This window comes from Saccoglossus kowalevskii, chromosome 18, assembly GCF_978046115.1.
Source record: "Saccoglossus kowalevskii chromosome 18, keSacKowa6.1, whole genome shotgun sequence".
Lineage (NCBI taxonomy): Eukaryota > Metazoa > Hemichordata > Enteropneusta > Harrimaniidae > Saccoglossus > Saccoglossus kowalevskii.
The window spans coordinates 6,176,466-6,189,778 of NC_140658.1; the positions used below are offsets into that span (position 1 = coordinate 6,176,466).

Genomic DNA, 13,313 nt, shown 5'->3' on the forward strand with positions numbered 1-13,313 from the left:
GGTGTCTTGACACCATTTACAAATCATTCCTTTCTCATTGTGACGGATCAACCACTGTGAATATTGTGGTTTTTGTAGCCACCCATTACTGAAGTTTCGGACTTTCTGTTTCTTGTGGACCGGTTCGTTCGTATCATCGTGTTGTATGCTCTGGTTTGATTCAGCTTGTGTTTCGGTGATGTTGACATCTTCACCAGTGTCTGCCGTACTCGTAGTAGCTGCCGTACCATGTCCTCCAAAAAAACTTGTGATTCGTTTTTGGCTTGACATTCTTATGACGATTGACACGATGGACGTAGTGACGGTTAATGTAAATTCCCCTGTGTTCATGTGTTTCGACTTCCAACTATGTTGAACTGCCACAGAGGCACCATGGAAATGAAACTTTGTATCAATCAGTTCGGCACGCGGCCTCAAAGAAAAAATAGCAACAATTTATTTTAGACCTAATTGATTGTCGCCACGTTGCCATAGTAGCAGACGAAATAGACAAGGCATAATGCGAAACTGTCATAAAAATCACTTACTCGTGCGGCAATATAAACAATAATGAAGTCAGAATCAAAACATTCCCACATGCAACCTGATGTTTATATATATATAAAAAAAAACTAACGCTTCACAACCAGGCTTCCGGATAATGGTATCAGTGCGTCCCTGTGAACCCAAACCTTTATTTTTGAGGGACAATGTTTATTTTTTTGCGTCAAATGACGCAAGCCCGCGCTCTGGCTGAAACACTGCAATATACCTTGTGAGTAACGCTACGATCACCGTAACATTGTCAGCTGACGGCATTGCGTTGGACGGGTATTCACTGCTGCTATTGCGATCATCGGTATCTGACTTTTTGGTGTAAAATACACAAATTGTTTATTAAAACAATTCATTGACGATTATCATAGGCATTACGTCAAAATCGCCAACGAGATGTTTTTAAATTAAACATCGCGAAAAAACTCTGCACTCTACGCCGCCATCTTTGTTACCTCGATCAGAATCCCTGTAACCCAGCATGCATCGGTCACAATGTTGCAATGTGCATTATGTCGCCTTAGGGCGGCGTTCTTTGGTACTAAGGCACCCTATGAATGGGGTATTTCCAGAGGTCAGGGTTCGTTTTTTCTTAACCTAGTCTGCTGTTGAATTATTTACAGTTTTCTTTCCAATGCGACTTGTTTTTTTTTTAAATTTTGGGGTAATTAATGTCACCGGCGATTGAGTGATAAAAAATCGGAGTGCAGCAAATCGGGGTTGATCTTCCCGACGTACGCCGTGACTTGTTTTGTCACATTGTTGCTGTTGCATGCAATGGGCAAATCATTGCTACTCTAGTATTTTTTTGGATTTGGAGGCTCTGCAACCTTGAAAGACTTTGCAACTTCTTGCAGACTTCTGTTTTTATCACTGTCTTTGTATGGCTAACAAAAGCTGGATTACCTTTCGATCAATACATGTTATTGTTTTAAATTCGTGCAAGACGAGACTGACACTTGTAAACAAAGCAATAAGCATCACGGGCAAGTGACCAAGCGTCACGGACAAAGGGCAAGCATCACGGCGAGTGTCCAAGCGTCACGGTACCGTGTCGCTTTAGAGGCCTGGGGAGAACACTGGGATTTCTTTCTTTTCTCACGCTTTGCTGGTGAAAAATCTGTCGTGTCAATGTCAAACTTAACACTTATTGACGCATTTTCTTCAGTTTTCTTCTTGCCTTCATAAAACACTTACTATCTGTAAAAGACGGCATATTTACGTACGTGTCGGAAAGGAGGCACCCAGCGAGTCTGGGCTTTATCTCACTTTCTTAGGCTATATTTATACTGAACGAACAGATGTCCACAAGACTGCATCTCCCCACAATTTGAATATTTATTGTTATGTAAATAGATTGGTTACAATTTGCTTCCACATAGAATTGCATATGCTAGTTCAGACGGTGAAATCACGCGATTTTTCACAGACTTGACCGGGAAAGGGTTAAAAGTAACTCATAATTCACTTGGAAAAGGAGGGATTTGAATAAGAAGTGAAGTATTTTTGGTTAATTAGTCCCCGGTCGAACGCAGTCCGAAAACAGGGACTTATGTTTTGACCTCTGTTCTTCCGTCTATGTGTCCTTCAAACACCTGTATCTTAGAAATGCATTATACATGATATTATACATGTGCACGTCAATTTGTTACACGATCTGATTCAAGATGGCCAAATGGAAGCCATTTTTGTTCTAAAAATTATCAAAATCAAGCATTTCTCAACTGTTTACAGATGGATTTTGTTCAAACTTGGTATATACGTTGGACAATAAATAGGATCTTGATGCACATCATTTTGTTTTCAGATAAGATTCAAAATGGCCGACTGGCAGCTATTTTGTTTTAATAAATGTGGTTCTAGTGCCATATCTCTGACTTGCTGTGACTGATTATGTACAAATTTATAATATTCATTACACATCATGTCATAGATATACAGATATATTGGTTTGACGATCCAATTAATAATGGCCAAATGGTGGCCATTATTGTGCTAAAAAAATCATCAAATATCAATCATTTCTGGAATTTCTGGATAGATTTTGTTCAAACTTGGTACATACATTGTACATTAGACATTACAGGTTCCTGATGCCCGTTATTATTTTTTAGATCAGAATGGCTGACTAGTGGCCATTTTGTTTTAATTAATGGGCTTCTAGAGCCATATCTCTGACATGCTTTGACTGACTACAATATATGTTCAAATTTTATATATTCATTATACATGTATTCAAAATGGCTGATTTTGTTTTAATTAATGCTGTTCCAGAGCAATATCTCTCAATACTCGTTGCTTTTTATATTGATGGTTGATTTTGTGGGCAATGTTTTTCTTTAAAAACCAATTTCAATCAGATTTTGTGTGAAGAAAATATGTGAAATATTAAAATGATAATTTTTTTTAATCCAATATGAGCATTCTATACTTTAACACAATGAATTATTTGATCACAAATTTGAGGGGGACTTTAAGTTAAAAGCAAACTCATAACAAACACCATTGAAAATTGATAGGGAGATGGTGGTTTTCACAATCAGTTTATTTCAACGCCTGATATCCTTTTATTTCAAGATTGATATCCTGTCATCATTAATCCGGAAAATAAATTTTCTTACCTCTTGGCTCTCAAACATATCATACCTGCATGTAGTAACTACTTGGGTTGCAAAACCAGATAAAACTAGATTATCATAGTCAACACTTCAGGACTATGTGTGTGTTTGTTTGGTTTGTGTTGACTCCTGACATACATGTACATGCATAGCTAACATTTTGAATATATAAATCCACAGTCATCTCATCTCGCCTATACTTGCAAGCAACATTTTCTCTGACGTTTTTAATATCTCAATTTGGTAACTTCAGCTTCTTAATAGCTTGAAACCTATCTTTTAATGTTTCAGCCAGATAACAAAAGTTGCTTGTTTAATGGGTTTTACCCTCTGGTCAGTTTATGGCCCAGACTTATTTCAGACTACACAGATTAGAATAAAAACTTCTCCTTAACAGTGTGTTCATATTGTTCTTCATTCTAGGTGCAGTTCGCGTCAAAAAACAGGAAAGACAGAAGGACATCTGTACATGAATGGTGATGCTGACTGTGTGAGACGAAGTAGTCGACGGAGAAAGGCTATATACAGTACATACAATACTAGTTTACTAGGTACTGTATATTGTATTTGGAAAATACTTTCAATAAAAACAACATTTGTATATATTATACGATGTATTTTTAGCTCCGCTGAGTGATTGTCAGGCGTCGTTCGTGTCAATGTTTTACTTTTTTGACTTCTTGAAAACTACAAGCCTGAATGCCAAGATATGTTTTGTATATGTACCCTGGGTAGACCTCTATTAGATTTGTTCATTTCATGATGATATCTTCAATTTTCGTCATTTTTAGTAAAAAGTGATATTTTCGACTTTCGATATTTCCAATTGCTTTTATATTACATATATAGGGACTACATGTTGACCTATTTCAGATTGTTAATTTCATGGTAATATCTTCAATTATCTAATTTTGATGATTGTTTTTGTCATTTCTTCAGAACCGCCAAGTAAAATGCTCTCATATTTTGTACTTAGCTTCGACATATGAAGCCGATTTAGGTTTGAGAAATTTATTATGATTGGTCATGTGGTTTGGTCGCCATTTTGGGTTTCTTCTAAACAGGAAGTAGTTTTTGACTCCCATGTGCGAAGCACATAATGGGAGTCTTTGCAGTTAGTGTGTCTGTGTGTGTCTGTGTGTGTGTATGTATGTGTGTCCGACTGTTCCACTGCTATCTCAAGAACCATACATCGGTTTTTGATGAAACTTGGTGCATAGATGCTCTGGGCCAATGCGCAGATTTGATTAGGTTTTGGTAAAAATCCATGCTTGTTAATTACCTAATTTGCATGATAATTAGCTAATTTTTAGCTGTTCTATGACTGTTCCACTGATATCTAAAGAACCACTCATTGGATTTTGATGAAACTTGGTACATAGATGCTCTGAACATATGCGCAGATTTGATTAGTTTTTGGTAAAAATCCGTGCATATTAATTACCTAATTTGCATGATAATTAGCTGATTTTTAGCTGTTCCATGATTGTTCCACTGATATCTAAACAACCACTCATTGGATTTTGATGAAATTTGGTACATAGATGCTCTGAACATATGCGCAGATTTGATTAGTTTTTGGTAAAAATCCGTGCATATTAATTACCTAATTTGCATGATAATTAGCTGATTTTTAGCTGTTCCATGATTGTTCCACTGATATCTAAACAACCACTCATTGGATTTTGATGAAACTTTGTACATACATGCTCTGAACCATAGACCCTCTAAAAGAGGGTCTATGTCTGAACTAATGCTAGGTTTTGATTAGTTTTTAGTAATAATCCGTGGATACTAATTACCTAATTTGCATAATGATTAGTCAATTTACGGTTTTCCCACTGATATCTCAAGTACTATTATCATCACATTTCAATGAAACTTGGTACATAGATGTCATATGACACTGCACAGACCTGATAGTTTTCATGGTAATATCAGTACATATTAATTACCTAATTTGCATAATTAATTAATTTTCAGCATTTTATATAAGTACTAATCATCACATTTCAATGAAACTTGGTACATAGATGTCATATGACACTGCTCAGACCTAATAGTTTTTATGGTGATATCAGTACATATTAATTACCTAATTTGCATAATTAATTAATTTTCAGCATTTGATATAAGTAGTGAGCATTACATTTCAATGAAACTTGGTACTTACATACTCAAGGTCTATGCAGAGATTAATTGTTTCTGATAAATATTTGTGCATATTAATCACCTAATTTGCATAATTAGTTAATTTTCAGCTTTTCCACGGGTATCTCAAGTACTAATCATCGCATTTCAATGAAACTTGGTACATAGATCCTTTAGGACTATGCAGAGACCTGATTAGTTTTAGGATAAATAATTGTGCATATTAATCACATTAATTAATTTGCATAATTAACCAACTTTCACACTGATATCTCAGGTCCTAATCATCACATATCAATGAATGTTTGTACATGGATACTGTAGGACAATAGACAGACCTGGATAATTGTGGGTTAAAATCTGTACTTGTTAATTACCTAATTTGCATAATTAACCAATTTTAAGCTTTCACACTGATATCTATACTACTAATTATTCCATTTCAATCAAACTTAGTACAAAGATGCTCTAGGACAATGTACAAACCTAATTAGTTTGGGGTAAAAATCTGTTCATATTAATTCCATAATAAGCATAATAATTCATAATTTTTTGGTTCTAATCACATTTCAATTAAACTTGGAAACATAGATTTTCTGTTACATTGCGCAGACCTCATTAGTTTTACACTCAAATCTGTTCATATTAATTTTCTGATTTGCATAATTAGTTTTCAGCTAAGTAATTTCGAATTATATTTAATGTGTCTCCAATACTCTCGGCACATGGGAGTTCTTTCTAAGCTTTCTTTGATTTTTTGTTTGTATTTAATTCATGTCGGGGTTTGGTTTACAACAAATTGTAGTTAAATAGGTTTTACTGTGTTTTGTTTGATAGGTAATGTCATAAGTGGTGATCTGGATATGAACTTCAGGAACTCTGATCGAGAGGATGAGTCTCGCGAACAACACAAGGATACGGAGGAGGAGGAGGAGGAGGAGGAGGATGTTGGTGGAGAGGATAATAATGATGTTGAGAATGGAGATACAGACTCGGGAGACAGCTCATTGAGTGAGTTTGAACTCAAAACACGAGAACAGGAAAAGAGGCGAAGGGAAGAGGAGCAGGTAAATGTGATTATGATTGTTCTCACTTAATTCTGTTTCTCTGACTTGCCTAGGCTGATTAAATTTAAACTTTATGCTAAAAAATCATCAAAATCAAGCATTTATGGATGTATTTTGTTTAAACTTAGTGCATACGTTGGATATTATGGGACCTTGATGCTCGTCATTTTATTTTTCAGATCCGATTTAAAATGACCGGCTGGCGGCTATTTTGTTTTAATGAATGCAGTTTTAGTGCCATATCTCTGACATGCTTTGACTGATTATGTTCAAAATTTATATATTCGTTTTACAATCATGTTATAGATATATAGATGTATTCAAAATGGCCGACTGGTGGGCATTTTGCTTTAATTAATGCCGTTTCCTCAATATGGACAAGTACTCGTTTGACGATCAGATACAAGATGTCAATCATTTTAATTTTAAAAAGTCATCATAATCAAGCATCATCTTCTGGATTCATACTTCTGACATGTTTATGCTCCAACTATATTACTATAAACAAAACTATATATTATAAATTTTGATAACTAACAGGGACTGTGCCATGCATGGCTTGTTTTGCTTATACTGCTCTATTTGGGAACTTTTATGCAATTCATGTTATATTATTCTATAAGAGAGATTAATACAGTATTGTAGTATTTATTGAGGAACACAGCTAATATTTTGCTTTTCAAATTTTGCTTAGATACTGTACATGTATGCTGCTGTATTATTATTTTTTAGAAACATTTATACACTTATACAATGCTATAAGACTTGACTAGAGATTAATAATATTAAACTCATTAAAAACCAGTGAAAATAAATCTCATACAAAAAACCTACTTTTTCAGTGAAAATTAATTACAGTATTTAAAGCGCGGAAGTCGTATGGATATATGGGTCTCATATAAACAAAGATGGTGACTTTGACTGTTGCGCAAATCAACGAGTACGAACTGAGACCTTTCCAAGCTTTAAATAAGTAATTTTCATGTTCAAGGTATCGAAGGAGTCACCGGCAGTAATCAGTGCAAATCGTGCCCAGATCAAACCTCATACTTGTGATTTCCATTTGAAGAGTGCATTGCATTATGGGAAAATGTTTATCAACACAAATGTGGCACATGCGCAGCGCGACGACGCGCTTTAAACAATCGTTAATCTATGTATACTCAATGCTAAGTAGTGTTACCTTTTACACTACACTTTTTTCCTGTTGTTAACTCCATGAAAGTGTCTAGTGTTTACTACATAGGGCTTAATTGTTAGCTATTTCATTACAGCTCATTTCAGTGATAGTATAGATGCTAATTTAAAACCCAGTGAAAACCTGGAATAAAAATTAAACCCAGTGATTAGTTTCTCTTTCTACAGTATTCAAATAATTAAGAACTGTTTTTTTTTTTTAAATAGGAATATCTTGGATTAGACCTGTATACCAGGGTAAAGAGACCCCGTCCACCTCCCAAAGAAAGAAACGAGTATGGTGTTCCAATTAAGACTAGAGATGATTCTGATTCTGATTCCGATTCGGAATCAGACTCTGAAGATGAAACGTCTTCATCTGACACTGATGGTACTGTATGGTTTTTGTATTTAGTATTTAATACGGTTTTAATAAACATTTATACATGTAGAAGGGCTAAAAATTAGCAGTAGCCCAAAGCATAGACACTACTAATTCCTTTGCCAGGGCTACTATTGTTGAAAATGGACTACTCACTGGACTACTTACAATTTTTCAAATAATTAAAAATGTCTATTCACTGTTATGTTAAATAACTAATCATGTCCAGCGTCCAGCTCCCATCTTTTGTAATTAGTAGCCCACTCAGCCTCCCACGAAAAAAATGTTTATTTTGAGACCTGTATAATAATAATTAAGTTGAAAAAATAATATCCTATGCTGCACCGCAGTCAGAATAATTTACAAAACACTCATACTGTCTCAGAATTTGGGAATTATTTGTGACTGCACAATTTCATTTCTATTTTGCATTTTTAGCTTTGCTGTTGACCTCGTCAAGCGAAATGTTTATTTTGAGACCTGTATATATTTCGACATCTGCTTGAAAAATGATTATTTTGATAATCTTTTAGATTTTATTTTGTGATGGTAACTTTAAATTCTCTAATTTTGTTGAATGTTTGTTCATGTTTGACTTCTTTTTAAACACCTAGTCAGATATTGATTTGATATTTCATATGCAAGTACCTTGGAATATCAAATTCATTTGATTCATTCTCATGACTAATAATTGCGATACAACTAGTAGTAAGATAACTTTAACCCTGGCAGTTTATCAGACATTGTCACAATTAAAATTTTTTTTTTTTTTTTTTTTTTTGTGGAAATAGGTTTAGGAAACCAGAGGAGACGAACATATTTTTTACGTGAGAAAAAGCGAGCTCCTCAGAGATTTGCTGTGGAGCATGAAGGTAATATTTAAACTATTATAAAATAGTCTTTCAAACAACAATGCATGATGCCGAGTGCCAAAACATGCGTGATAAAAGACAGACTACTTTAAATCATTTTGTGGATATTCTGTATGTTATTATAGTACCTTACTTCCAGGATCTTTTAGCAGATTTAGTCTTGCAATAGACAAGTGTATAATTTCCAGTCATCTGTGAACCAATTTTACCAATATTTTCGCAAATTGAATATACATCCTTGACTGTTGTGCCTTAGAGATATTTTATGTGTATGGATACCAATAAATTATATTTTACCCTGCTTAACTGCCAGTATCACCTAAGCCGAGCAAAATGACTACCCGATTCACAGTCAAAAATGGGGGTTACATTGAGTATAAAATAATACATGTAATTATATGATTGTTTTTCCACTGAGCACTGCGTGAATGTTTATATAAAAAACTAGTGTTGAAACTCAGCGGTAATTGGTGCGAGCATTACCTGCAACTCGCATAGTAATTTTCTGCAGAATCAGTGCAAACTATATAACCAATCGTAGATATACATGTAAATCAGTTTAGAGGAGAATATTTATCTGGCAAAGTGCCGACCTTGGTTCTACCCTAGTGAATGGCATCAGTGAAAAGGTGAGTGCTGGGGGTCAAGTGGTGCAGCACATCTCCAATAATTAAAATTTTCTAGGTACCATTACAGTGCTAACAAATTTGGTAATGTTGCATCAAAAATGGTACATCTGAAAAAGAAAAATGATGAGACCAAAGAAGCTCATTGAAAATAAACTCGCATTTACTCTAAAAAAAAAAAAAAAATACTGCTTTGGTGGAGAGGTTTTTTTTTTTAAACCAAAACTTTAAGTGTATACTGAACCTCAGACTTAACATGTTCAGCCCCTATGCCAGGCTGATGTAGGTGAAGGTAATTCTCAAGCCAGTAACCATTGGGTTCGAACACTTATTTTTATATAAACTGATACATTGTTGCATTATTGTAATCATCATTGCAGTGCTCATTCTGGAAATGATCATAATATTATCTTACATGTTAATTCACATCAAAATAATACCTTTAATCTAGTGTATTTGAATGTGAAATGAATCTAAGATGGCCAAAATGTCACTGAGAAACTTTTTAAGGTTTAGAAAAAAGCAGTGCATAGTAATTTGAATTTCAAAGATGTTTCATTTGAAACGATAGTTCCATTAGTAAACAACATGGTGGACCCGGTGGTCTGAGCGTTGGTCATAAAAAGTAGAATAGAATTCGTGACTTTATTTCAAATTTTAAGCATAAACAAACATTATACAGTACAAGGAATGTTGCCGCTGAACCATGCGTCACTTATCTCCTGCCGTTTCCCTGCACGTGTCCAGACACACCCACGTGTGCTTGCGTGTTAATTAGTAGTACCGTAAAATCTGTATTAGAAGCCACATCTCTAATAGAAGTCGCACCCATTTTTTTTGAATAATTGAGAACCAAAAATTCATCATTTCTCTAATAGAAGCCACATTCCCTCTGTTGCATTGTACCATTTTAATAGAAGCTGCGGCTTCTAATACAGATTTTACAGTACTCTATATATGCTTTGAATATACATTGTACTATGTTTCGCGAGAAATTTCATCCAACAGAATCTTGAAATCATGTATAGATGTGATATTTAATTTGTGGCCTTGATTGGTTACAACAATGAAAAGTATGTTTAATTTGGTGATTAAACATCTCAACCTTCAATGCAGTATAGTTTCAGTATTTCAATATTTTTTTGTGAGGATGCATATTGTAATATTGCTGTGTATCATTTACTAACTTTACTAATTGTGTTAAAGATAAAAACAATATCCTGTTTCTGTAATTTAATCTTCTGCCAGTATCATTTTGCTCTAGGATAATTTTTTTTATTTGCTCATTTCCGCCACCTCCTATGTCATAACATATTTTGGGGGCATAACATATTTTGGACTACCTAAAAGTACAATTATTGTCATTTTGTATATTTTTCTCTATAAGTTGTATAAAATTAACAGAGAAATCACTCCTACTAGTAAATCGACTGCACATCACACTAAAGCATCCCTAAGTTTGTAGAAAACATCCAATTTTTGCCAGTTTTGAACTGATTTGTTGTGTAAGCAGTGATTCTCAAGATGGCTTGTAATCAAACCATTCAGAGAAAATACATGTATGTATGAATAACTTGTTTTAATTTACGTTTGACATTGTCTTTTATCATGTTAGGTCCCATTAGGAAGCCAAAAAAGTGTACTTTGTTTGATTCACCGTCACGGCGCCATAGAAATCATTATCAAGGATCTCTCACGCCTATCAGGAGCCCTTTCAGAAGGTGGGTAGTATTTTTGTAGTATTTATATCTAGGCAGGACTTTTACACATTGATATTTTCTTATTACTCTCTATGATTTGTGCATACTAGTTTGTACCCTATTTAAAGGAGTCTGCTGTTATTTGTTTGTCTTTGCAATATGATATCGGAATTTCATATTCAGCTGAAATACTGATGAAAAACAATTTACAGAGATGCTAGAAATTGCTGTCAGTCTTTGTGGAATTACCAGGTGCTGGGGATTTCCTTAGTCTTCAATGAATTTTTTTAGCATTGTTGTAAACTAAGTTTGGCTTACTGTTGACCAAAAAAATGATACTACTACAAAACCATCAAAACAATTCAGCAATTCGGAGAAAAGATAAAAACATTAAAATAATGTATGTTCTCAGAATGCTTGAAGCTTATCTACAGATAACTGTGTACTACTGTCATTATTAATACCATACTTTTACCATTAAATTATATGATTTTGAAACCACCCAACGCCGTATTAATGTGGAAAGTAAAATAGGTTAGGTATAGATGGTACATGGGTAGAGGGTGCTTTGGTTACAACATATTTGGGTGTAACCATCGACCCATTCCTGACATAGAAATCTCGTATTGAGAAAATAAGTAAAATTATCAGTTCTAAAGTGGGTATTATATCACGTATTTATTCTCTCACACCTAACTTATTGTATTGAAATATGGGTCATACTTACCTCACTTAAACTTGAACTAATTCTACGTTTACAAAAAAAGCTTGTACGACATATCACCTTCTCCGATTTATATACGCACTCTGCACCTCTCTTTCGACAGCTTGGCGTCCTTGACATTCACAAACTCTGCAAACTTCACACTTGTTTGTTCATATTTGACCTTAAGAATAATCGCTTTGCCCATGATATCAGTTATTATATTGATCAGCATTCCCATCGTTACCCAACAACGGCCATTTCCAGTGGAAACTTGTCAGTCCCGTAAAATGAATTTTACCACGTTCCCAACATAACTTCACATATTCAGCGGTCAAATATTGGAATTCCTTTACTGTTTAAGTAAAAGGCTTACGCAATAGAAACCAATTTAAAACACAACTGAAAAACTTGCTTGTATCACAGTGAGCATTCTGTTGTCTAAATGATGCAGTGCACTGTGTTGGCAACATGATGTTTCGCCTGCACCATTGCCGCGGTTCCCGTGGCGATGTCCAGCTCTCGGAAGGTGGTTGACTACAAACATGAAGGACGTTGCTAACTGACGTCCTATGGGGAGGGGGGAGAAAAAAAAATCGGCCATGTTGTACTCGACCATCTCCACACATCGGGCGTCGCGGTGGTGGTCCTGGTGAGACATCAAGCCACACGTGCAAATTTTATCATATTATATTGTATGACAATTACTTTCTAAAAAGGAAAAATAGGAAATCAAAGTTATAGCAATAATAGTTATTTATTTATTATTACTTGGTTAGCAATCTGCCAGTTGCCTTTTATTACATACCACTTACTGCTATTTAGTTTTTACTTACCGTACTCGACCGCGTTAGCGCCCAGGGGCCTCAACTCAGAAAATCATGATTTTTTAGGGGTGGGCGCTTACCCGAGCACCTCCCTCGAAAAATAGTGCAAATGAAAAATGTTATTCATCAAGTGACAAATTACGTCTTTGAGGAAAAATCAAATTACAAAATTAGTTAAGTCGTCATTGATTTTCACAAAGAAACAGAAATGATCAAAAAAAATATGCACATTTTATTACAATATTGATTACGTACCACCAGAATTTACGAAATTAAAAACATTTGAGTCTGTTGGAACACAGTCGAAGTCAAAATTGTCATATTATCTCCACTGATGAAGGTGTTGGATCGTACGCAAACTCTCGATGAAAATCGCTTTTCGCCATGATGCATTTGCAGATTTTACCTGCAGCAGTGTCCTTTGACCTAATGGGTCAAGTTGGTTATTAACCAATCAGAATGCTGTGTTGTACTGACGCAATTCTTCGGAAATTCACGAAGACTTTCCGGTAACACAATGCGGAAGTGAATTATCGATGTCGAAGTACGATCTGTACAAATTGATTTTAGCGAATAAATGCCATGGTTTTTTTCAAAAAACTAGTAACTCGCCATTTTTGATAGGTAAACTGAATATGGCATGAAATATTTACTTGT

General features: G+C 34.8%; 1 protein-coding gene across 1 annotated transcript in view; it reads left to right on the forward strand.

Annotated features, from left to right (window-relative positions):
• LOC102804160 (ATPase family AAA domain-containing protein 2-like) overlaps nucleotides 1-13,313 on the forward strand; it is a 53,017-nt gene that overhangs the window by 12,261 nt on the left and 27,443 nt on the right. The window contains exons 4-8 of the mRNA XM_085492778.1: nucleotides 3,576-3,703; nucleotides 6,141-6,370; nucleotides 7,775-7,937; nucleotides 8,726-8,800; nucleotides 11,042-11,147. Coding sequence (XP_085348904.1) covers nucleotides 3,576-3,703; nucleotides 6,141-6,370; nucleotides 7,775-7,937; nucleotides 8,726-8,800; nucleotides 11,042-11,147 — 702 coding nt within the window. The remainder of the gene's footprint in view (nucleotides 1-3,575; nucleotides 3,704-6,140; nucleotides 6,371-7,774; nucleotides 7,938-8,725; nucleotides 8,801-11,041; nucleotides 11,148-13,313) is intronic.